This window comes from Manis javanica, chromosome 11, assembly GCF_040802235.1.
Source record: "Manis javanica isolate MJ-LG chromosome 11, MJ_LKY, whole genome shotgun sequence".
Taxonomy (NCBI): Eukaryota; Metazoa; Chordata; class Mammalia; order Pholidota; family Manidae; genus Manis; species Manis javanica.
Window position 1 is genome coordinate 83222065 of NC_133166.1, and position 26316 is coordinate 83248380.

Below are 26316 nucleotides of genomic sequence, written 5' to 3' on the forward strand. Positions count from 1 at the left end.
ATTTGGTAGTATAGTCTAAGCATTTAATACAACTATGTGAAATCAAATTAGTTTCTGTTGTTTTTGAGAGTATATTCTTTTTTGTAAAAAATAAGGAAAAATAAGATTTTGTTGGATGATAAATAAGCATGGATTATGAATAAAACAAGGAATTGCAGATATTCACTTAAAGAACAAAAACAGATATTTCATTTGAATAAAAGGCAATAGGCTTGTATATGTAGGGTTTAGAATCTGAATTGCTGTTGTCATCACTAGTCATTGTCTTTATTGGGTAAGGTAGATGAGGGAAGAGTTTGTGTTTCTGTAAGCATTCACTTTCTGCAGTCATCAGACTCCATGTAAATACAACAGGAATCTTCACCAGCTGGCACGTGCTGCAGCTCTCACTTTGTAGGTCTTGGGGAAATGATGGCCCTTTCTCCCATTGAGCCAAGTCTGAGCTTCTCAAGGTCATCTTTACTTCTCACAAAGTGAACAACTGCTGGTATAAAAATAAGTCAGTGGTTTTTGGGGAAAAATATTAAAAAGTAGATGGATGGGTATAAAGTACAAATAAAGCAGCAAGGTATGGAGAAACATACATGGGGGTCTGTTCCCAGCCAGTTCTCTTCAGTCCATACAGGTTGGAGAAAGGGGCTATAGTAGCACCATCTGTTACTGCATTTATCACCCAAATCGTGGTCATTAGTTATTAGAAAGAACAAATGAAACTATGGAAGTAAAGACTTTATCTTGATTTTCTAATGCAAAGTATATGTAAATCTAACTTTTTAATTTCTTAGTTTGGCTATCTCAGGAAAACAATTTATATTATTTTCTGGTTTAAATCCTTCAAAGACTTTGCCAGTGCTTATAGGACCTTCATGAATTTTCTCCTGATAATCTCATTATATCTCTTCATTGCTTTTTATGTTCCAGTGATGGTGGCCTATTTTTGTCCATTCTCTGTTAGACTGTGATCTCTGTGAGACAGGGTTCCAGAACTTTGCATAATACCTAGCATGCAATAGGCCTTCAGTAAAATTGTAATTGAATTGAGCTCTAATTGGATGAATATGTAGAAAGCACTTTGGCAGTTGAGTAGATCTTATCCACCTTGAGTGTATTCTAGAGCATAGCAGTAAAGATTAGAGATAAGAAGCAAGTTAGAAGACAAGGAAATCCAGATTTTGTGCAAACTTTGAATAGTTGGGTTTAGTTCAACATGCATTTATTGAGGAATCAACATTTCCTGCTATTCATGAAGTTTGTTTAACTTTTGTATGGTTATCAAAGCCATATTGTTGAATTTGTATAGAATGGTGAAGGATATAAGGAATATAAAAAATTGTTCAACTGTTATGCTAAAGTTCTTGGTTTTTGTTCTTTTGGACTCCAGAGACAACTTGTAAAGACAAGAGCATGTGTATTTCGAGTTTTCTTTTGAAAACTGAGTCATAGATGTTGCATTTCAAGCCAAGTAAAGGTTTGATTATTTTACACTTCATGGCTTTTTAAAATTCCAGTTGCTATAACAACTTTGATATTTCCTTATTATTTTTAGCACTCGAGTTGCCATAACAATAAGATATCTTTAAAAAAAAGCAATTTTCTTTAATAAGGGAAAAATCTTTTAATTAAAAATGAATTTGAATCAACATTTCTTTCCTATAATGTGGACCCATTGTCTAAAATGTAATTGTGCTATTCTGTTTTCATATAATTTTAACAGACTTTTCATAGGAGATGTTTTAAGGTTTAGCTGTTCCCTCTATGTTTTTACTGTACAGAAGTTAAAGAGAGGTGGCTGTATTGAACCCTTTCTGTGAGATAATATTAACATTTCATGGGATTTCATTGATACAAATATCTTAGTAAACAATTTAATTTCTAGACTTGTTCCATAAAGAGAAGAACATGATTGATGGATAGCTCTTACATGGAAGATACAAGAAAAATTGGAATTTCCTTTTTGCCCGTGTTATTTTTAAGAGTATTTATCAGGTCTATTGCCATATTAAAAGAGTAACTACCCTACTTATCTAGAAATAACTGACCACTCAGGCTTGAGCTGTGGCACTTTACTCATAGAGCAATACTTCTGTTTACTCTTTGAAAAAAAAAATTCTTATAAGCTTAGTTTCTGATATTTAAGCCTCTAGAAATTAAAAGTAGCAAATTAGAAGAGGAAGGAGGAGTATGCTATATTTGCTATGCAAATAGAGTGAGAAAATGTACGGAGCTATATATTCTTCTCTAGGTGTCTGAGTACTTGTGGAATTTAAACATGTCTCTCTCAATATATATATATATCTGTATATACATGTGTATTGAATCCAGTAGCTACAAGGATATGATTGAAACATAGTGCTCTAATTGATATTAACAGTGATGACCCCAGCCTACCTGGCAAACATTAAATTATGTTCAGAATTCTCAGTTTTAGAAGGCAGAAGAGTGGATGATGCATCTTATGAAGACTTAAATGTAAAATTTGATAGAATAAAACAAAATTTTAAGAATTTGTGAAGAAAAACCCTCAAGTTATGTGGGAACTGCAGATCCATGCAACTGAGGTTTTTATGGACAACGATTTGGTAATTTTTATGTTACTGTGTTGCTAATCACATAAACTTTCTAAGATGCATGGTCAGGTATAGATATTGTATTTCTTTTAAGAATGTACTTTTTAAAAGGAATATTGAGGGAGATGGCAATGACAAAGTGAAAGTACTGTTACTGATTTCCTAATCTCAACAGGTTATTTGTGAGTATGGTTTCTTATGGAGAAGTGATTTAAAAAGCCTGTTGATAGTAAAGAATATGTTTATCTTACTCTTAGTCAGCTTTGAATGAGCAACTGCTATATGCTTTTTAAAATTTCTAATTTTCCTAACCAACTTTTTAAGAGGTAGTTATCTCCATTTTACAGTTCGAAGCTGAGATTTCTGGAGAGAATGACATACCCACGGTCCCGTAGTTAATGCTCATAGTGCTGCAGCCACTGTGCTGACCTGAATCAGGCTCATTCTAAAGCCTGTACTCTCTTCTCTAAGTCATAGGGTTTGCTAGTCTTCAAACTTAATAATTTGTTAAAAGTAATAACATGACTTGGGGAAAATGTGCATGGTTTTATTTTGTTGCTCTGTATACTATTTTTGACCAGATATATGAATTTAATCATATATTTTATGCTAAGGGTTTTTCCCCACTTAGAGTCAAGCATACACATTAATTAGTATTTTCTTTCTCTATTTTTCCCTTGTGATTGACTTGAGAGAATGGAATTGCTGAAAGGTTTTGCTTTCTCAGCGAGCTGTCTTAGCTCCCAGTAGCTAGGGCAGCCTCAGAGTGTTGTATAACTGGCATTTAATAAGAAGTCTTCTCACTCAGTGTCTCACTTGCATCTGGGCTGTTGTGTCTGTGAGCACAAACACTAAGCCATGAGTCAGGTATACTGATGGAGAGAGTGTGAAAGGAGGCTCAAGCTAGATGCACTTACTCTGTCCAGCAATGTCTGTTCTTTTAGACGTTTCAGTATCTATTGGTGATGGGGCATTGCTTCGGAGAATTCTCATATTTTTCTTTTTACACATCAATATATATGATTTTCTAGCAGTGCCTTTAAGTTCACTCAAGTAATTTAAGGCTCTAATTTGGTGGTTTTACAGAGAAATGGACCACTTAAAACATGCTGGTGTGATCATAGTTTTATTATTCTCTGGCTAGAGCTTACATAATAGGTGAAATGCACATACCTTAAATGGTAGATTTTGATGAGTTTTGACTTGTATGCATGTAACCCACAGCTTTCAAGATACAGTTTTTGGCTATTAAAAATAAGCTGCTATGTAAATATTTATACAAGCCTTACATGAATATATGATTTTGTTTCTATTGGATGGACTCGATGGGTCATAGGGCAGATTTATTTAATGTTAAAAGAAACTCCCAAACTGTTTCAAAGTCTTTAAAGTTGGACCATTTTATATTGCCACTAGCAATTTATGAGAGTTTCAATGGTTCTGCATCCTTGCCAACATACAGTATTTATCAGTGTTTGTATTTTAGCCATTCTTGTGGGTATGTAATGGTATCTTGTGATTTTACTTTGCCTTTTCTTGATGACTACTGATGCCGAGCACTTCTTGTTTTCTTGATGGCCACTTGTATATCCCTTTGGGAAGTGTCTATGCGAATATTTTCCCATTTTTAATTGGGCTATTTGCATTTTTATTAACATATTATAGGAGTCAGTTATATATTTTGGATACAAGTCCTTTGTTAGATATATATTTTGCTAATAGTTTGTCCCAGTCTTTTGACTTGGCTACAGATTTTTTTAGTATCTTTTGAAAATCAGAATTTTGATTTTAAGTATAATTTATCAAAGTTTTCTTTTATAGTTATTGCTTTCAGTATCCTAAGAAATCTCTGTCTACTGTCATGTCATTAATATGAAGATATTCTCCTGCTAGGATGTTTTCTTCTAGAAGCTATATATTTGTAGTTTTAATTTTTATATATAGATCTATGATCATTTCAATTTTTTGTGTATGGTATGAGGAGGGGGGTCTGAATTTTTCCCCAGATGTCCATATTTTTCTAGTAACCTTTAAGCCTTTAAAGAAAAGATTTTCTTTTCCCCTGGGCTTGTTTTAGAGACTTTGTAGTAAGTCTTGAAATCAGATTGTGCCAGTCCTCCAACTTTTTTTAATCCTTTCCCAAGAGATTGTTTTAGATATCTTAGGTCAGTCCTTTGTGTTTACATATAAATTTTATAGTCAACTTGTTAGTTCTATAGAAAACCTGCTTGGATTTTAATTGAAATTGCAATAAATCTATAAATCAATTTGAGAATTCTTAACATTATTGAGTCTTCTAATCCATTAAGGTGATATGTCTCTACATTTACTGAGGACCTTTTAATTTTTCTCAATGACGTCTTTTAGTTTTCAGGTAGAGGTCTTACACATCTTTCGTTAAATTTATCCGTATTTTCTGTTTCTTTAGTCAGTAAACCAAAAATAAATGGTTTATTGTTTTTAAATTTCATTTACTATTGTTTGTTGCAAATATATAAAAATGCAATGATTTTTCTATATCAGCCTTGTATTTTGACAAGGTATTTTATATCCTGACCTTGTATTCTGTAGTCATTATTTCTAATGGGCTTTTGGGTAGATTTTTAAACCTATTACTTATGTATACAATCATGTTTTCCTTTTCTGGCATAGCTTAACTATTTCTTTTTCTTGTCTATTATACAGGCTGGGATATCCAGCATAATGTGCATAGAAGTGGTAGAAGCATACACCTTTGCTTAAGTCTTAAGGACACTTAAGGACAAAGGACTTACTCTTTCACCATTAAATGTCATGTTAGCTCTAGGGTTTCCCACAGTGTGTCTTTTTCAGGTTGAGGAAGTTTTCTCCTGTAGTGCCACTAACTTAATATTGTTAAATATTTTTAATTGTTAGTAACTTGCTACATAATGAAGTCAACAATATAAACTTGTTTTCTGCCTGTGAGAGGTCACTAAACCAGTGGATTGCATTATGTGTCTCTTCAGAGGTTTGTTTTTTCCTTAGCATTTAGACCAAATTGCTTTGATACTACATTTAATAGTACATTTAAAAGACCCTGATACTGCATTTTGCAGCATTTGTCATTCTTAAAATGATAAGTAAATAAATCATTACCACTTGCTAGATATGATTTTCAGTGCACCAGTCAAATATTCATATTGAATTTGGCTTAGGTAGAGGTACAATGAATAATATCACCCTTAATTTGAATATACTAGAAGGCTAATTATTTTCCCCTTAATTTGGTGATATATTTTATAGCTTTCTTGTGAAGCTTGTGTGTTATATAAGGGAACCTTGTCTATTCTGAGCTTCACAAAAAAACTGGTTATGTGTATTTCTGCTTTTTTTTTGTAGACTCTTAAAGCTATTTTTATACTCCTCATATTAAAATTATATTAAACACTTTTTTGTTCAGCTCCTATTCCATGCCCATCACTGTATTTTAGGCACTTGAGCTATAATGAGCAACAAAACAGATGTTGCTACCTTCATGGGGCGTACAGTCTAGTCTGGAAGACAAAATTGTATGTAATAGACACACTGTGAAAGTGCGGTATATTGTCTGATCTGAGAGTTAAAGGAAGGTGTCCCAGAGGAAGTGGTGTTTGCACTGAAACATTAAAGACTACATTTGAATTAACTAAATGAGTGTCATGGCTTAACAAGCATGAGGTACAGCTATCATGAGGAAATAGGGAGCAGCAGGTAAATGTGGGACTTGGGGGATGGATGGAGTGGGGGGAGGTGGAGCCAGTTTAGGTAATCCTAGACAATATAGAAGAGAAGTAAGATTGGATAGGTGTAGGGAGACCAGATTTTAAAGACCTTTTAGGAATTTATCCTAAGGGCAGTGTGAAACCACTGAGGTATTTTAAACAGGGGAGGGATATCATCTGGTTTGCATTTCGGAAAGAATATTCTGTTTTCTGCATAGTGGATTGAAGAAAGGCCACAGACAACAAGACCACATTGGAAGCCACTGCAGTAGTTCACACAAGATGATGCCAGCTTGCTTAGGGTAGTGGTGGTACAGATGGGGAAAAGTTAACAGATGAGAGGAGTAGTTGAAGAAACAGATAAATTCCAAATTCATCACTTTTTGTACCTTTAAAAATATATTTTAAAAACTTTTATTTCATCCTATATTTGTTTACTTTTTAGGATGTCGTATTGGTTGTGTAGTTCGATTTGTTGATCACTGCCATTCATTTACTGTATTTACCACTGATGGCCAGTATCCCCTCTCTTGCTTTGTTGTTTAGGTCCCATTGAGTAGCTGCTCAGATTGCTTAAATGTTTAATAATGAAATATTGATATGTATAAAAGAATGTGTAAAACACATTTGCAGTATAAATACAAATTCAAACACCCGTAGTGTATCATCTCGAAGTTACAGTTTTAGCCGTTAGAAGTAATTCTGAAATAATCCCAACAATGATCCCTCTTAGAGATTTCCTGACTAGCATTCATCAGTTGAAAAGAGAGGGGGTGGTTGATAACAATTGTAATAAGGGTGGCAAAAATAAAACATCTAATGACACCTAAAATGAAGAGAATTATGCTTGCTATAAAAGCAAAGAATGCTTGATGTAATGAGCTGTGTAAATATATGATAGTAATGCTCTTCTGTTATTAGAGTTTCACATTATAAATTAGTCCTTATTATAATCAGATCAGAAAAAAGAATGGAAAGGAAGAAAAGGGACTCAGTTTCTAAAAAGGAGAAAATCTAGCAGCTTCTTGGAAGTTGGTGGAAGGAAAGATGGAAGCTTTGTGGATCAGTGGCACTGCTTTGTGAACCCTCCCTCTCCTATTACTATCTGCCTAGGGAAGCATGAACAATATGGATTGTATTCTGAGTGTTCTTAGACCCAACTCCCTGCCAGTGGTGGTTTTTTGAAAATAAATGTGTCAAGTAAAGCAATCTAGTATTTGAATTTTACTAAATGAGGTTTTTTTTAATGCCATTTCCCTGATTTTAGGTGTAGTACAACTCAAAACTTTTAACAAAATATGTGAAGTCTGTACTTGTAAAATGATGTGTTTAGATTTTGGTGACTTGAGGTAGCTTTAATAAATAGATAGCATTTTGTTTTTCAATGGTTTTGTAGTAAAGCTTAGTATTTAACTCTCCTTCTTAGGGAATGAGGGGCCTGTCTACATTCATGAATATTTATCTAGTGTGATTTTTATTTTGAATATGTATTATTATTGTAAAAGAGAATGTTAGTTAAATCCAATCTTGTTTGACTGTCATGCTTTTAGGAATCCCTAAAAGTCAAAATGCTTTTAGGACTTTCTAGCCTTTTTATATGAAATATAAATATTTACTTTAAATGTCAACATGGTACATGCTCTAAGATTGTTATTCTTATTTTATAAATTTTTCTGCTAATGAAAAATGTGCTTCCCATCTGTATTTCACCTAAATCTCTGAAGATTTGAACAATAACGTGGTTTTCATGAAAGAGTTCACCATGGAGGAAAGAAGAGGGTTTTCTGTTTTTTTTTAGAAATCCTTATTTGAAATCCTAAATAATTATTTTGACATTTCCTGACTGGCAGCCATCAGTGGAAAGGAGAGGGAAGGAAGAAGGGGCTCATCAGTGTGGGTGTTAAGAGTGACAGTTCTGACCCGTTTTAATCCTGGTTTCATGAGTCTGTAATAGTAGGTCAATTTTATTTACCTTCTTTAGTACCCACTTCTTCCTTTGGAAACAGTCACGATGGATACCTACTTCATAGAGATTTAAGGTATTAAAGAGAGAAAAAAAGCACATAGCATAATGCTTGGTGCATGGAATGTGCTCAGTAAATGTTAATAATCCTCTATTTTCACCTTAATTTTCCTGATAAAATTCTGAAAAAATTTATAAAGTAGTTCTAAGTTACTTTTAACAAAAGTGTTATTACTGTAAGAAATATGCTTAAAATAGTGAGTATTTGCCTACAGTAAGTTAAAATAAGTAGAAATGTTTTTAACTTTCATCAAATAAATGAGCTTAATTTGCTTTTTTCTAACTTGGGTATGGGTAGCCCACGTACTGAACTACAAAGTTCTTCATCTCTTTTTCATGTTAGACCAAAGAATGGACTAAAAAATTACTCTGTTTATTTCTAATGCCTACTTTTCTGGGGTTGTATTTGACCTTAATATTTCCCTAAATTTGAGTAGAGAGGTGTTAGTTCCAATGCTTGCTTTGTACTGTTAAATACATCAAATTCAGCAATTTAGTGTGGGTGTGGCAAAGTTTGGAGAGATTATGACATGACTTAACTTCTGATCAGAACTATAACTGTTTTTTGAAAGAGTAAAAATTATAGCTAAATCATTTGAGTTCATGAAGGCTTAGCTGATTTTTAATAATTAATAAGTTTTTTTTGCCAGTGAGCATTAGATTACTGCTGACTTTTTAGTGTCATAATGCCTTGTCGTAGTTTCTCTATTGGGCTTAAAGGTGTATCCCAGTTGCTTTGTCTGTCCTGTCCATGGGAAATGATCTTTACAAATGCTATAAGGAGAATACCTCTAGAAATCCATACATGCCATTTTTATGTTATAAGAATCGGCCAGTTCCATTGTCCTCTTTTGTCAATCTTGATCGGAGCTTGCCGTGTAAGTCTATAAGCCTGCATGTGCCTGGCAACTGTTACCTAGTGACAGTTTCAGCTGCAGTAGCCATTGGCTGTGCTGTTGATTGGGGCAGGAGGACCGAGTCACCTTTCTGATGGTGAGTTCTTCTGCATCAGCTCAGGATGAGGAGGAGGAGCAGGGCTTCAGCTCAGGTGGAGACAGTGATACTGTGAGATTGTGAAGAATTATACTGACAGCATCCTGGTAACTGCATCCCAGTAAATCGGACTTATGAATCAAGCAGCCCAGCCTACCAGCTGATAAGAGTGGATGTAGGTGAGAAGCACTGCCTTATTCCTGTAACGAGAAAACTGTTTTGTGATAAGTGAAACTAGGAATGTACAAGGAGGAATATCTTGTGGCTATTACAAAAGAAGGACTTGCCTGAATGACTTGATGGTGCATGAGAAAATAACTTTCAGAAGAATGCTTTCTATTAAGCTGCTGCATTGTTCCTGAAGGAAATGTTTTATTTCTAAAGCACGTAATTTCTTCAGAAGGTATGCAACAAAGACTGACAAGAGACTCTCTGAAATACCTGTACTTCAAAAAAGACTTTTGACAAATGTTAACCTGATACCAGAATGACCTTGGAAGCCTTTTGGATGGATTTTATCCTGCCAGCCTTTCAGTATTTCAAACTCTAGGATTTAAACTCATCTTGATGCTTTAGAGGTATTTTAAAACAAGACCGTCTTATAACCTACCTAATGGCCCCTGCATTAATTGAGCACTTGCTCAAAATAGAATACAGAAATAGAAGAGTCATTTTCTTAACATATGGCTGCTGTATAACGGCAAATATAACAAACAAGGTAATTTTCCATTTTTGGAAGATTTAGTTAAAGTAATGATTTAATGTGTTAATCACCTAATGAAAATAGAAAAGATACAGAAACATAGACTATGAAGCTTACTAGAAATACTTAAGTAATAAATAATGGCAGCATTTCTAGTCACATAAGCTCAGAGTATATAGGGAAGTTTCTTTTGTCTCAATTTCATATGTATTTACATCTATGTCTATATATGTATACTAGATATAGGTGTGATTGCACAGATGAGAAATAATTTTAAGCTATATATTTTGTGATCATGCTTCATTACATAAGGAAGGTGGCATATCAGATAAAGTTATTTTCAGTTATTGATGGCAAAATTAGTTGCAAAAGTGATTTATTTTGCTTTTGAAAAGGAAGAAGTACGTATTACATTGCTGGTGGTTGCACCAGTAACTGAACTGTAATGGACTAAAACTGTTTTCATTGGAATGCTTAAAAAATGCATGCAGAATTAAAAATTCAGAAGTTTATCATTTTTTTTAGGTGTTAATATATTGCATATTATCTTCCCTACTGTAAATATGCTTTTTTCTCATGAGAGTTATAGGGCAGTCTGGAGTCTGTTACCTTTGTTCTGTTCCTTTGTGCTTAAATAAAGATGAGTCTTTTGGAATTAACCTTACTTGGGGCTTGTCTTGCATTTTAAAGAAATGAGAGAGTAATGGATCATAAAGTTGACCCACCAGCATCAAACTCTGAACTGATCCCAAAGACACTCTTTGCCACTATGAACTTTTTCTTAGCTTTTCAACCAAATCTGAGATCTTAATTCAAGTTCTAAAATATGAGTCTACCTCTGATGATAGTTGAAACAAGAAACCTGAGACAATTTAAGACTTTTTCTTTTCTCATTTTTTTCTGGTTGATCCCTAAGAAACTACTTTTCTGAGAACAAACAGCTTACAAAAGCTTTTCTTCCCTTGGCAATTGATTTCTTTTTCTTTTTACAGATTTAATTTTTCATAGTGCAAGATAGTAAGAAATCCATATTCTCTAGAATTGCCTTGTGTCCTTTGTGTCTGCAAAAAGTTGTGTGGGAACCCTGGAAGAAGCTAATCAGTGACCTTTTTTCACCTTCCGTCTAGCTTATGCCCCACCCTCCCCGCCCAAAGCTGAGGTGTGTCACCGCTGCACTGAGGCTGATGAAGAGGCTTTAGTGCTCTCTGGGATGCTCAGCCCCGACAGAAGCTCTGCTGCTGTCCACCGAAACTGATGCTGAGACATTCATGGGCACAGTTTAACAGATGCCGGGCAGGGCAACTGCCTGCTGTAGCCAGGGCTGCAGGTCCCTTAACTACAAGCCATGAATGAATCCAGGTGGACTGAATGGAGCATCTTGAACATGAGCAGTGGCGTTGTGAATGTGTCTGAACGTCACTCCTGCCCACTTGGCTTTGGCCACTACAGTACAGTGGATGTCTGCATCTTTGAGACAGTTGTTATTGTCTTGCTGACGTTTCTCATCATTGCTGGGAATTTAACAGTCATCTTTGTCTTTCACTGTGCTCCACTTTTACACCATTATACTACCAGCTATTTCATTCAGACGATGGCATATGCTGATCTTTTTGTTGGAGTTAGCTGCTTGGTTCCTACTCTCTCACTTCTCCACTACTCCACAGGTGTCCACGAGTCACTGACTTGCCAGGTTTTTGGATATATCATCTCCGTCCTAAAAAGTGTTTCCATGGCATGTCTGGCCTGTATAAGTGTGGATCGTTATCTTGCAATAACCAAGCCTCTTTCCTACAATCAACTGGTCACCCCTTGCCGCCTGAGAATCTGCATTATTTTAATATGGATCTACTCTTGCCTAATTTTCTTGCCTTCTTTTTTTGGTTGGGGGAAACCTGGTTACCACGGTGACATTTTTGAATGGTGTGCCACCTCCTGGCTTACCAGTGCTTACTTTACTGGCTTTATTGTTTGTTTGCTGTATGCGCCTGCTGCCTTTGTTGTCTGCTTCACTTACTTCCACATTTTCAAAATTTGCCGTCAGCACACCAAAGAGATAAATGAGCGGAGGGCCCGGTTCCCTAGCCACGAGGTGGATGCCTCTGGAGAGACTGGACACAGCCCTGACCGTCGCTATGCCATGGTTCTGTTTCGGATAACCAGTGTGTTTTACATGCTGTGGCTCCCCTATATCATTTACTTTCTTCTAGAAAGCTCCCGGGTTTTGGACAATCCAACACTGTCCTTCCTGACAACCTGGCTTGCTATAAGTAACAGTTTTTGTAACTGTGTAATATACAGCCTTTCCAACAGTGTTTTCCGGCTGGGCCTCCGAAGACTGTCTGAGACAATGTGCACATCTTGTATGTGTGTGAAGGGTCAGGAAGCACGAGACCCCAAACCTAGGAAACGGGCTAACTCTTGCTCCATTTGAAGAGAACTACACAGTAAATCAAATGTAATCTGACGGTGGTTTTGGATCATACTCTTGATTTGTCTGGAAATTTGCCACTAGAGAAATATTTATTTGAATAGTTGACTGTGAGATGAAGGGACTAAAAGTTTCTTTTTCTCTCTCCTTTTGTCATGGGAAAAAATCTAAAAAAAAGGATGTATAGAGGATAATCTCCTGAGATAATTATTGTGTGAGTATACATGTGGAGTAACAAGAAATTAAGCACTGAGGAGGAAAAAAGTATCTCAGATCTTCCACAGGACATGAGCACAGCCCCTTGGCGTGCTCTCTCTCTCTCTCTCTCTCTCTCTCTGTCCGACTGAATTCTCTCCTCTGTCTTTGTCTCTCATTCTGTCTGTCTCTGACTCTCTCACTCACTCTCTTTGTGTTGCAGAAATTATGTAAATTTCTCTTTATAGAAAAATGCTACATATTATATATGTGGCAAAGTATAATCATTTGCATCAAAGTATACTTTTAAAACACACAAATCTGCAACCCCTAAGTGGTCTCTCCAGGGAGGAAGCATAGTTAAGAGTTGTATTTTACTACCTACCACACAACCCTTTCCTTGTGTTTTTATAGTATCTGCAGCACAAATTTTCTGCAATGAACAAAAAGAAGCAGTGTTTTTGTTTCTTCTAGATAAAATTATGCTTCCCCACCCCCTTCCTAACAGCCTATTTTTTTTCTTTCCATTTTTTTTTGGTCTGCATCCTTTGGTACCTTAATCCTGAAGTGTCTTAGCTAATGAAAGAATCTACTACATAAAGCAATCATGATGTTTAAGAATTTATTGCTTCCAGCAAAGCAATCCATAGCCTGTTTGAGATATTGTGTTAAATATGTTTAATGGCTTTTGGAAATATTTTTACTGGGTTCTTTTTAAATTAGCTCATGTCATGTCTTTTTTGCTAGTTTTTTTTGTTGCTGTCATTTTTTCAAGAATATCCACAAATACTTCTAATGCAGATGCAGAGTACTCACCCAGAAGTGAAGGATAGCTCTTCAAGCTACTTGGTGGGTCCTTTTTTCTTTCTTTTTAAGAGCAAAATGTTAACCTTTTTTGGTGTTCTACAAAGCTGACCATTGTGTCCACTAGTCATTTGTGTGATACGCATTTGCACATACTGTATTTTTACAGCAAAGAAAATGTAAGTTATATTATGTGATCTGTGCCTAATGTTTTCTTAGCACAATATATAGATCAATGTTGCCTAATCATCAACATTGGAGAAAAATATACAAAAACTTCTTTTAAGAGAAAATAGTTGTTATTTAGATATATTATACCAAGCTGCATTTTTAGTGCTACTGAGAATATAATATACTTAATTATTAAATACAGGTAAGAGCTGTTAGTATTGTCTTTTGTAATGATCTGTTTTCAAATTCAGAGATTAACTTATTTTTTAGTGTGCTAAATGGAATTGTGTAATAAATTGTCAGGGATTTAGATGTAGCAGAATGGTGTTTGGGGAATTAGTAATGAAGCAGGTGTGAGTGGTAAAACATCTAAATCTTACTTTTTTACCATAAGTTTCCTGCCTGACATATATTTTAAAATTTATATCAAATTACTGAGTATTTTTCTTCTCAGCATTTTTGATTTGTTTTATGAAATGCATTTAATGAAATGTGCCTATGATTCTTCATATTGGAAGCCAATCATGTTTGTACACTGCTGGTTTGACTTCAGAGGTCCTTCAGTAGAAATGTCATCATTTTATTGAGGTTGTTATGATCCCATGTGTATTTTTAAACATGTAAGAAAGGTTTAAAATAAAGAATAAAATAATATTCTATATATCAAAATCAGACTTGCTTCAGTTTAATAAAACATTTACTTAGAACAAGAGTTTACTTATTTGGGGATCAAAATTTAATTGTTTCACATTTCTGTGGTTTGGGTTGTTTATAATAGTTATTTTTCCCTGTTTGTAAGTGGCATCTTAGATAAGTTGAATTGTGCCTTCTAAGTTCAGACCAGTTCTGGGCAAATGAAGTTCAAGGAAACATATTACTAACTTTTCAGTTATCATATACAGACCTTTCAAAATTACATGTATTATTTAGGAGTCAGATTTTGATTTCCTTTAGTTTGATGTGTAAATAGAGTTAGAAAAGACTCAATAGATCCTCTGCACAACAAATCAGAGGCTGGGTTTATTGCATTTTCTTCATCTGGCTTTTCCTCATGATAATTAATAACAGTGATGTGCCAGGCACTGTGTTAAGTTTTACATAAATTATAACATTTAATTCTCACTGCAGCCCTTTGAGACAAGTAGGTACTGTTATTATTTCCACCTTAGAGATGAGGAAACTAAACAAAGGTGATTTATGCAAGGTCACTCAGTCAATGGCAGAGGGTCATTCACACTCAGCTGGGCTGGGGCCAAAGCTTGTACACTTGACCACTGTATCACACTGCCATTTTTTTTCTCCATACACCTTCAAATCTTTGTACCTCTGACTGTAACTTTTCCCTACAAAATTTCTCTGAGTTTTTTTTTCTCACCTAAATCTTTTGCTTCAGTTCTTGTCTTGTATTCTTTTCCTTGGTCTTACAACTCTCTTTTATTAAAACAACAATCTGATAAGCCCAAACTTGCCAGTTTACTCTGTAATCAGACCAAAACCCTGGGACATGGCATTTCCTGGACATTACTTTTGTTCATTTTTGTTAAGTTTTCATTGAATATTCAAATCTCTATAAATTTGTTACTGCAAAAAAGTGTTTTTTGAAGAAGAGTAGAACAGGAATGCTTTGCTGAAGGCTGATAAGGAAGCCTCTATTAAGTAAGTTCTAGGTTTAGATTCTTCATTTATTATAATGTTTCATGTGTGACTTCAGGGCAAGCCACTTAACTTTGTTTTGACATTTTTTAATACGTGTTTATGTAATGAGATAATAGTTATTTTGAAACTACTCTTTTTTTTAGATTAATGTGTTTTAAGAATAGAAAGCATAGTCATTGTTCTCATCATTATGTTGAATTTTATGATAATTATCCAATTTGGTTACAAATGACAGCCAAACAATAATGTAGTCTGTTACTAAAGCTTATTATCTGTGAAGTTGGTTCTAACGTTACATAGTGTTGGAAAGCTTTATAACCTATTACTGTGTGAAACCTGTGCTAAAATCCTGGCCTTCGTAAACTGGCCCTGGATAAGATCCTCAATGTTCTGAGTCTTCAGTTTTCTCATCAGTAAAATCCAGAGACTTGTACCTTCCTGTTAGGCTGGATTTAAGGGCTAAATGAGATGATGGAGTCTATGTGCTCATGCTCAGCACAGCTCCTGGCACGTAGGAAATGTTCAGAATGTGGTAACTGCTGTCTTATTACCTTTGTGGCTGCCATATTTATTGCCATCACAATTTAAAGATCAATAATTCAGATTCAGTATTTTATAACAGATTTAATCCATGGAGTATTAGAATTTTCTAAAATAGTATTGTTCCCCCAAGTCTTTTTGAACTCAGATTTCAGCTAAAACTCAGATGTCTTTAAAAATAGAAAACTTCCATAATTTCTGAAAGCTCATTTCCCAGGTATAGTTATTCATGAAGACGTCTTTGAGATTAAAGATATCCAGCAAGCCAGTGTTGGAATGATTTGAGGTTAACCTACCTCCTTACTTTATTGTATTAAATATGGTAAACATTTTTCTTTCATCAGGTCGGCAGTGGTAGGAAAGGATTGTTCAGGAATGTCTTGCCATTTGTCTTTGCATTTTAGTTTTCCTCATTTACTAAATAGAAATTAAGGTATTTTTGTCATATATGTGTTACCTGCAAGAAACAAAGATTAATAAGCAGATTCAGTCTTCACATGTCATTAATTATATAAGTTTAGAAATAAATATATCTGTTGCCTTAAAGGACTTTCCTCTTTCTCCAACCTGGATGCCAATCATTAGACCTGAAAAATACTCAAGTATGTGAGAAATAGATAAGGAAGATAAAGATGTGGGGAATTTGCTAGTATAACACATGAAGCATAACATCACTGATGTTGGGAAGCACCATTGCAATGCACGGGGTCTTACGTTACTGAGTTAATGCAATATACTGATGTATAGGTTCTGACAGCTGCTTTTTTTCCCCGAGCAAAACTTTTAGAATTAAGAAGGATACATAGAATACAGCATTCTCTATAACTAAATGTATATACATTGAGGAAGGCAAAGTGCTGAGAAAGAGGAAAGAAAAGATTCTCTTTTTTTAGTGTCTCTTGTAAATGAAAGTTTTATCTAGTGCTAGTTTTGTTCTTTAATCTAAAACACTCATAACTTTAATAGTAAAAGTGGTTGTCTTTTAAAATATTAGAAGTGATATAATTAGGTTTTATTTCTTATATCATTGGGAAAATTGTTTTATTGAAAAGAGTGCTGACTAAAAAAAATTTTTTTTTTTGAGAGGGCATCTCACATATTTATTGATCAAATGGTTGTTAACAACAATAAAATTCTGTATAGGGGGGGTCAATGCTCAATGCACAATCATTAATCCATCTCAAGCCTAATTCTCGTCAGTCTCCAATCTTCTGAAGCATAATGAACAAGTTCTTACATGGTGGACGAATTCTTACATAATAAATAAGTTCTTACATGGTGAACAGTACAAGGGCATTCATCACAGAAACTTTCGATTTTGATCACGCATTATGAATTATAAACAATCAGGTCAGATATGAATATTCGTTTGATTTTTATACTTGATTTATATGTGGATCCCACATTTCTCCCTTTATTATTAAAAAATATTTTGACATTTCATGAAACAGTTTTTGTTGATTTAAGAGTAACATCTAATTTTGTCTCAATACTATTTTCTTTTGAAGATAGTTTATATCATTTTCTGACTTCTTTAATATTTTTTATTTCAGGTAAATTTTTCAGAGAAATATGATACCCTTCTTCTCATGATACTAGATGTTCTTGATTTATTTTTGCTTCAACACAATCAGTTTGAAGTGTTATTTGCTGAATCTGAAACTCACCGTAGATTTTTCTAATGTACCGCGGATGGTACCTTTTAGCATTTTTCACATCTTATGTAACAGAAGGATGGCCTTGCATTAGGGAAATAGGGTCCAGTTGGTGTGTTAAACTGCATTCCACAGATAGGCAAGGTTCTGCTTTCACTTCCCCATCTCCAGAGATCAGATCTATAACTTTTTAGTATAAAATTCTGTGTTTGATGTGTAAATAGAGTTAGAAAAGACTCAGTAGATCCTCTGTACAACAAATCAGAGGCTGGGTTTATTGCATTTTCCTCTTGTGGCTTTTCGTAATGATAATTAATAACAGTGATGTGCCAGGCCCTGTTTTTACCTATGATTCCCCATGAAGGTGATGATGAGAATAAATTGCATAGCAATCTGAGGTGCTGTCTGAAAGATATCTAACACAAAAGGCTTATGTGATATCAGTACTTTCACTGTAGTAAATGGGAGCTGATTAGTTTTGAGATTCTAAATTTCTAAAATTTGTAGGTGATAAATATCAAGAAATGGAGTGCATGATGGTAGAACTTATTAATGGAAATATTTGCTAAATTCTACAACTTCCCAAAATGCTGCTTTATGCAAGAGATATCACACTCATTGTTTACTTAGGAACTTTGACTCTTAATTTTCTTTTATGTTTTCTACTTAAGTAAGTGTAAGTGATGATGAGGCCAGTTAAAACTGCCCAAATATACTTTATAAATTCAAAGTAGTGACATTATTTTAGTTGGGAGACCCACACAAAAAAAATATGTATAAAGTTACATAGCCTGTTCTTTAAAATTCAGAATAGATGTTTGAATGCAGTGCAGATGGTAGGAAGAGATAACCAGTGCATTTGTTTGATGTTATACTTGATACAAACAAGTATTCATATGTATTCTCTATGTAAAACACAATTTAAAAACATTTATTTGTAATCCTAGTAGAGTTTGAAGTTTAAAATAGTTATTATTAGATCTTAACATCTTATACTAATAGCTTCCTCAGTTATTCCATTTACTCTTTCTGGAGTGTTATGATTAAAAATGCTAAAATGGTTAAAAAAATGATACTATAAATGATAGATTTGGAGAAGATTAAAAGATAATTTGTGAAGGAGGTAAAAAAATACTCAAAATTCCGGTTTTACTATGTTAACAAGATGAATTATATTTGGGTTTTTTCTTTTCTTTCTTCTTTTTTTCCTTTAGATTTAAATAACAAATATTTATTTCTCATGTTTCTGGAAGTTGAAAGTTTGAGATCAGGGTGCCAGCCAGCATGATTGGGTTTTGGTGACAGTCCCTTTCAGATTGCAGAAAGTTAACTTCTCTTTATCCTTACATGGTAGAAAGAAAGACAAAGCAAGCTCTGTTACAAAAGCACTAAGCCCCTGGATTTTTCTTATATTTGTCATTTGGCAAGGGAAAGGTGATTCAAAATTTAGTTTTTAGAATTGCTTGACGTTATCAATTTCAAAATAGAACATAGTTTCTTGTTTAGAAGAAAACAACTACTGTATAACATATACATAGGTTTTCGTGCAAAGTTTGTGCCATAAATTAGATTTTAAAATGTAACTTGTATTGAAATGAAAAATTACAAATAGATACATATTCAATTTTTTCTCTCTTCAAATAGATTTTGAGGAAAAACTTGACATCCTAAGGATTTGTTTTATCTCACTCCCTACTTCATTGTCCAGGGCAGTTAAATAAAAAACTTCCTACATGTACAAGATCTTAAAAAACTTTACTGGATTTCCAGGTATATTTATTTGGAAATAAATCTTGAGAAGTACATTTTGAAGATTCACATTTAGAATGTAATGTTACTTAATGGGTTTTGTCCTGGCTTCTGTTTTTCAGTCATCAAACTTCACATATCAGCCTTTCTCTGTTGTAAATGTGATTTAACACTTGTGATTGAACAAACCATTAAAATTTTCTGAACAATTCTATCTTGATTTGCTTTCATAGATTTCGAAGTCCAGGACATCCAGTGCTAACATGGTGTGTGTGTGTGTGTGTGTGTGTGTGTGTGTGTGTGTGTGTGTGTGTGTGTGTGTGTGTGTATTTGTTTTAATGCTTTTACCATATTATAAACATAGGGGGAAAATATCCCTGCATTCTCAATTTGTAGTCATTCTAAGGGTATTTAGTTACTTTTGCCATAAAGATACACATCTTTAATTAAAAAAACAATTAGGATTTGAAGGAACATTCTTCAGTAAGATTACCCATGACGTTCCAGTTTTGGAATATTAACGTGGGGTATGTTCAAACGATTCAATGCATCATGAGGAAAAGGAGTCAAGAACCCACCTCTCCTATGAAATGTTGGGTTAAGAAATGGTTAGAAAATGCTGTAAGTTACAGTTTGAAGAAGCTTAAAATGGTTTTGAACATGTGTGATGCCTTTGACATTATGAATTAGATGTATTCTAACAGCTTCTGTGAGTAAGCGCTGTCTCATTTCACATGCAGAAATCTGATGTAAGATTTTTCAGTGACCCTACCAAGATCATGCTAGACATACTGCTGATCATATGTCTTATGTAGCAATAGGTTTGCTTGTGAGATAACGTTCTTGAATAATGTACTTATGGATGGCTGGTGGTCAAGTGACCTGACTTTTCTTCCTCCATTAGAAAATGAAGACTGACTTAGTTGATGCTAGAAAAATTCCATGTGAAATTCTGTATTTTAATTTATGAAGTAAGAAAGATTACCTTAAAATTAACTGTATGTTGAAGGTGAGATTTTGAGATGGTGGAAATTTTAATGAGATGTATTATCAGTATTGCTCATTGTTTTGAAATTTCTTAAACAATTTTTGTCCTTAGAGAGTAATGACAATTTACCTCTTTTAAAACATAACAGTCATCTGCTGCAAGTATTAAGAAATACATAGACTGAATTAAATGGTACTAGCATGTATTTAAAAAATTATAATCTTACTGATGAAAAATGTTCAAAATCATACACTTAGACCTTTTGGAAAGGAAACGTCATTGTCATGCACTTTATGCTCTGAGTGTTTTTTGTAATGGATTTGCAATGTTATTGAAGTCATATATCATGTGTATAGTCTGTAAAATAGTACTCAGAATCAGATCAGTCTGAATTAATGATATTTTAAATAAAACTTCTAAATATATAATTCAGTTTTTTTTCAATGAAATAATATGGTTACAGAAAAATTAAAGGTACTCTAATTAGACTAACACAGGATTGCCTTATAAATGTCCTGAGGTGAAGCCTTTCCTTAGTTTCTAGTATATGCACCATTTGAATATAAAATAATTTACTGAGTTATTTGAAAAGCTTGTTCCCTTAAATATTTAAAATTTCCATGACAGTTTATGACTACTTAACTTATGGTACTCATTAAGAGGGTTTCCAAGATGAATCATTGCAAATCCAAATTACTGAAATCTGAATTATCCAAGTATGTTTGCATTCCATATTGACAAGTTAGGACAATAAGTATTTGTTGATTGTGTTTTATGTGCAGGGCATAAAATGTTATCCTGTAATACTCATGGACCCTAATTTTAAGTCCAAAGAGTAACTTACTAAGTTGTGGGAAGCCAGTAAGGGGACAGATTTTCTAATTTCCAGAATTTGAGGGAAAGATTGCAAAAAAAATCTTAGGGACAATGCAGTAGATTGGAGAATTAGAGGGATTGATGCATTTAAAAAGATGAATAAAATTAAATATGTAGTCATGTGTTTGGATGCTGTAGTCTCAGATGACACCTTAGGATATTTGAGAAATTATTAAAGTGAAGGGAAAGGAAATAAATGTTCATTGTTCAACGTGGTACAAAAATGTTGTGGGGAGAAACAGTAACTTTGGGATGCAGTCTATTAAAAAAATATTCTTTTATATGGATTAAATCTGATTAGTGTAAAATCATTAGGTGTAAAGTATAAGCTTTGAGACTGGGAAAGGAATATTAACTTTGAAGTGGCTTGATAGACTGCACATGGGACACATTCTGCCAACTCAGGTACCATTCTGGGCCACTGCTGCTTCGAGTTGTTTTTCCTATTTGTCACCTGATTACAGGTGAATCTCACTTTATGAGGGCTTATCTTTATGACAGGTAGGTTTTAACTTGTCTGCCTTTCAGTCAAGCTGATCGTATGGTATGAACCTATATTTTTATTAATAGAATCACTTACTCATTAAGTATTTATAAGCTTGTTTAACTGTGTTAGGGACTGTACTAAATTCTGTGCAAGATAATGAAATTTATAAGTAAAAAAGTTTTTCAGTTCTCCAAGAGCATTTGGACTAATAGGGGATTATGGGCTACATATAGATAAATGTAGTAGCAGGTAGGAGTTGACAGATCAAAGTCCACTGCCTACTATTGTGAAGAAAGTTTTATTGACACATAGCTGCACCCATTCATTTATGTTGTTGCCATTTGCTGCTTTCATACTAACTACAATGCCAGAGTCAAAGTAGTTGTGACAGATTTTATATACTGTAAAACCTAATATATTTACTATCTGGCCCTTTCAGAAAAATATTTCCTGACCCCGATATAAGATATTTAAAATATCTTTTATATGGCACATGTAATAATAGAATGTTGTTGCTTTTATAATTGCTAAGGATCTCATAAGAAGGAGTGCTTTTTAATTCAGTCTGATTCATACAGGAATCAGGAAAATTTCTGGCATATGGGTAACACTCTAGATATTGATTCCTCCTCTGTGATTCCAGTGGTTTGTCAACTGAATACTTAAAATGAAACACATACCTACTCTTTCAAATTAATTGATTAATCTTAACTTTTATAGTTAATTAATGTACTTATTATATTTATACTTTTTCCTATTTTGCTGAAGTTCTTTGCATATGAATCTTACTTCCTAGTCTTTTTATTCAACTGCTAATGTGGTATAAACAAACATTATTTTTAATTATGGAGAAAATAATACATAACATTGGATATAATCTTTAAACTCAAAAGCATTTGTGAAACTTTTATTCAATAAAAGATAATCTTTTAGTGTGAAGAAATTGACATAAATAAGCAGGTTTCTTTTGTAGCATTCTAATTGGCAGGAAGAAAGAAAACTAAAGAACAGACAATCTAACTGCATTGGAGCTGAACTTGTATGCAACAAAAATGTATATGAGTTAGGAGAATTTATAATTCTGCATTATTATATAATATTAAGCTCTTGTAATTTAGAAGTTAGGAAATGGATGGATATGGTTGCACTCATGGCTAAGAGTTTACTACAGCAAAAGGAATTTTATGGTTTTAGACATTTTAGCTAATGGTGTTTTAAACTTTAAGAAAGTTCTGGTTTTCCACAAGGGTAGTGAAATGGGTGAGAAAGTGAATACGTGAGTTTTATGTTTATATTGAAGACACACTTCATTTGGTCAGTAGAGTAAAAGCAAGCACTTATGTATGCTTTCTATGCACTAGGTACTGTTCAAAGTCACTGAGATAGGAGAGCCATCATTTGAAAATATAGTCTGGCTGAACATCTTAATGATTTCTTCATCATATATTTTCTCTAAATAAATGAGTAGCATGATTTCATATAAAACTGAATATTAAAAAATAGTAAATTATCAGGTTTCCATTAGTTTGATTTTTTTTTTACATCAAGAAAAGTTGAGGAATGTTTATTAATCTTTCAGTGGTACAAAGGTGTATAATTTATACTGGAAATTCCTGACATTAAACTTAACTGGTAAAAATTTAATTTCTAAATACAAAGGAGTATTTCTTAAAATTCCTCTAGATTGCAAATTCTTTGAAAGCCTGGAGTATGTCTTCCTCATCTTTGTATCCCAAAAGTGTTGTCTTGTAAATACTCAGTAAAATGTTAAGTAATCTGGTATAGAAAATGGAATTGAAAAGTGCTCCTATCTCTTTTTTAAAGAGAGTGAAGGTGGTGGTGTCTAGACAGGTCCTTTCTAGCTCTCTTGTTCTAACCCCTCTGGCTCTAGCATTCCATTAGATAGCTGTGTTCTTAGTATTCTATAGCTGAGTGGTGCTCCAACTATGCTGGCACACCACAGTTTCTTAGGATGTATATTTATGAAATAAACATGTCAATCTGTGTATTAGTACTAACATTTAGCTCTTCTTTTAAACTATAGATATTTTCTTCCCATGCATGTGTAGTTTTGTGCACACAAATTTGGAGTACACTGTAGAAAAGTAACTCTAAAAAATTGTCTTTTAAGTATTATTCTCTGACAAATACATCTTTCTCAGTCAAATAATAAACAGAACAATTTTGTTTTTATGACCATGATTTGGTATTTTTTTTTTGGAGTTTGATACATGATATCTACCAAGTTATCTTAATGTAATTGTATTTATATAGTTCTTTGATTTTCTCAAAGAGGTATATATTAAACTTTTTGTTATGAAAATACAAATAAAAATATGAAGACCAACGGCCCGTGGAGAAAGGAGAAACATTACTGCAACTTGAAAAACAAAAACTTGAGGTCCAAGGCCATCAGTGTAATAGTAACCAATGTAAATATTTTCAAAAATCGCTTAAGATTTCTGAGAAAATAGTATTTTAGATCTCTTCATCATTTTATCAAGCCATGATTTACTTTAAATATGTTGCCATTTGTTTTTTTTAAGTGATTTACTATTTTTAGTGAGTAATCTTTTAAGCTACCTTGTAGTTTGTAATTTTGTTTCAGATCTACTTACAAAAGTTGAAACTATGTCATTCATTGGAACTGGGGCTGTTTGTTCAGGGAGAACTTCAGTTATTTTCATTTTAAATGAAAGAACTCCGAGGATCATTCAGTCTTCCTGCCTTTTCAGAAGAGTCAGTGGACTGACTGGGGGATCTTAGAGAAGCCCTAAAGGATTTCTTATAGAGATAATTTGAATGTTAAGATATTGCCTGTTTCTTCGTATATCCACCAACTTGCCCTTCCATAGTTAAGACCTTTTAATTTCACACTATTATGTAAAAGGATGAGTTATAGTTAATCACTGTAAATTTATCTCCAAATTCTGCCTCCTAATTCTCATCCCTTTTAATTAACCAATTTCCCCTCTTTTTGTCCTCAGTCACGTTTCATTTTAGTTGTTTTTATTGTTAATTTTTAAAAATATATTACTCTTAAGGAAATATAGGGAATATTTGAAAGGTTAAAAAGAGAATAAATCACCCGTAGTTCCACTTCCCCATGTATAATTAGCTATAACAACTCTTCATTTTTTTTTTTCTCCTCTGGTTTTCCACTACGGACTAAGGTTTCTTCTGTGTAAGGGATTTTTAAAAATGTAGTTGTTTATATCTTAAGTATTTTTTCATGTTATTACATACTTTTAATGAACATCTGTATAAATAAAACATTGTCCCCATTTTATATTATTTTCTTACAGTTTTTAAGAAAAAGAAATACTGAGTCAAACTGTATGAAGATATTTTAAGATTATTTATACATATTGCCAAATTGCTTTCCAAAAGGAGTGAGCCAGTTTATCTTCACACCAGCAACTATCAAACTATGTTGTTTCACCACAAATTTGCCAGCAGCAATTCTACATTAACAAGTAGATAAAGGGCATTGATTTTTATTCCCTCCCCCCCCCGCCGGATGTTGCTTCATTAATGTGGGTCTATGTGGTATTTTTCTTCCTTGCATGAAAAGAAAAGAAAAATTTAACTAGGATGCATCTGCTGAGGCTCATTTAAACCAAAGTGCCCACATTCTGTATTTCAAAAGTCTTTGAGCTCATATCATCTCACTTTTATTAGTTCACTTTGTGCTCTGTGCTGCTGCTTTAAGACCATTTGCTATTTTAACATTGAATTCTGCCAATGCAGTTCTCCCATCTTGGTGCTATCTTCAACACTGCCTATTTCATTATACACTGTGTATGCCATACAGCCACATATATATACTGGAGTTTGAGAAAGATGTCAAACATTTCTTCCATTGTATTCTTCTGCGGCTATCATAGCAGTAGTATCCCTACTACCTTTTCCTTAGCAGAGACTTCTGAGGCCTGTATCCTTGGACTGTGTGTGGACATCAAGACTTTAGCTGTTAAGGACCGAGGACCCCATGTATGGTTTTGATACTTAAAATTTCCCTGGCACGCAGAACCATGGGTACAGTGCCCACAGTGGTGACTGGAGCAGTGGCAGTTGGGTGAGTGGCTTTACCATTCTGGAGAACTCAACGATTTTCCCTTTGTTTCTCTCATGGGCTCTGATTCCTGAGTGCTTTGTGTATAGTGGCTACTCAGTTATTTACTGAGCTGAGTGTCAAGTGTCGTCTGTATACTAAGTTATTCATTTGTTGAGTTGAGTTAAATTGAATTGTCTGGATTAACTGTATTTTGGGGTGTTTTCCCCTTACCCCTCCAACTCAGTTGATGGTGTGGTTGGACTGAAGATTACTTCAAAATCCTTTTCTCCTCTGCTAATTTAGTAATCTATAAATGGAGAGGCTATGCAAAAGAGCATATTAGAAGAGTTGAAAAGTTATCAAAATAGGTGTCATTTTATATAGCTATCCACTCTAATTGAATTCTTCCTTCCAAAATCCACATTCAGGGGACTTGTAGGCTTTAAATATGTGTTTTAAAGGATGTCAAATACTCTTTGGGGTAGCTTTGGACTTAGGGTAATTTTTATTTATATTCAGCTGAAATGAATGTCTTTCTGACTTACCAGAAAAAATTAAAATTTTTGTTTTACCCAAGAACCTTCTGTATACATTGTAGAACCACTGTTTCTATCTCCAGTCTTCTCTGAGTCTTGAACCATTCCTTATAAACTATTAAGCTGATAGCCAGCTTTCTCTGAATGTGCTCTAATATATCCCTGT

The 26316-nt window shown here is 33.8% G+C and overlaps 2 protein-coding genes across 7 annotated transcripts in view; both read left to right on the top strand.

The window, feature by feature from the left end:
* RABGAP1L (RAB GTPase activating protein 1 like) overlaps positions 1–26316 on the top strand; it is a 685104-nt gene that overhangs the window by 220629 nt on the left and 438159 nt on the right. The gene's annotated exons all lie outside the window — the stretch shown is intronic.
* Positions 5069–19506, top strand: GPR52 (G protein-coupled receptor 52). Its single transcript, XM_073216778.1, has one exon. The coding sequence runs from the start codon at positions 11354–11356 to the stop codon at positions 12437–12439; it is 1086 nt and encodes a 361-aa protein (XP_073072879.1). The 5' UTR covers positions 5069–11353; the 3' UTR covers positions 12440–19506.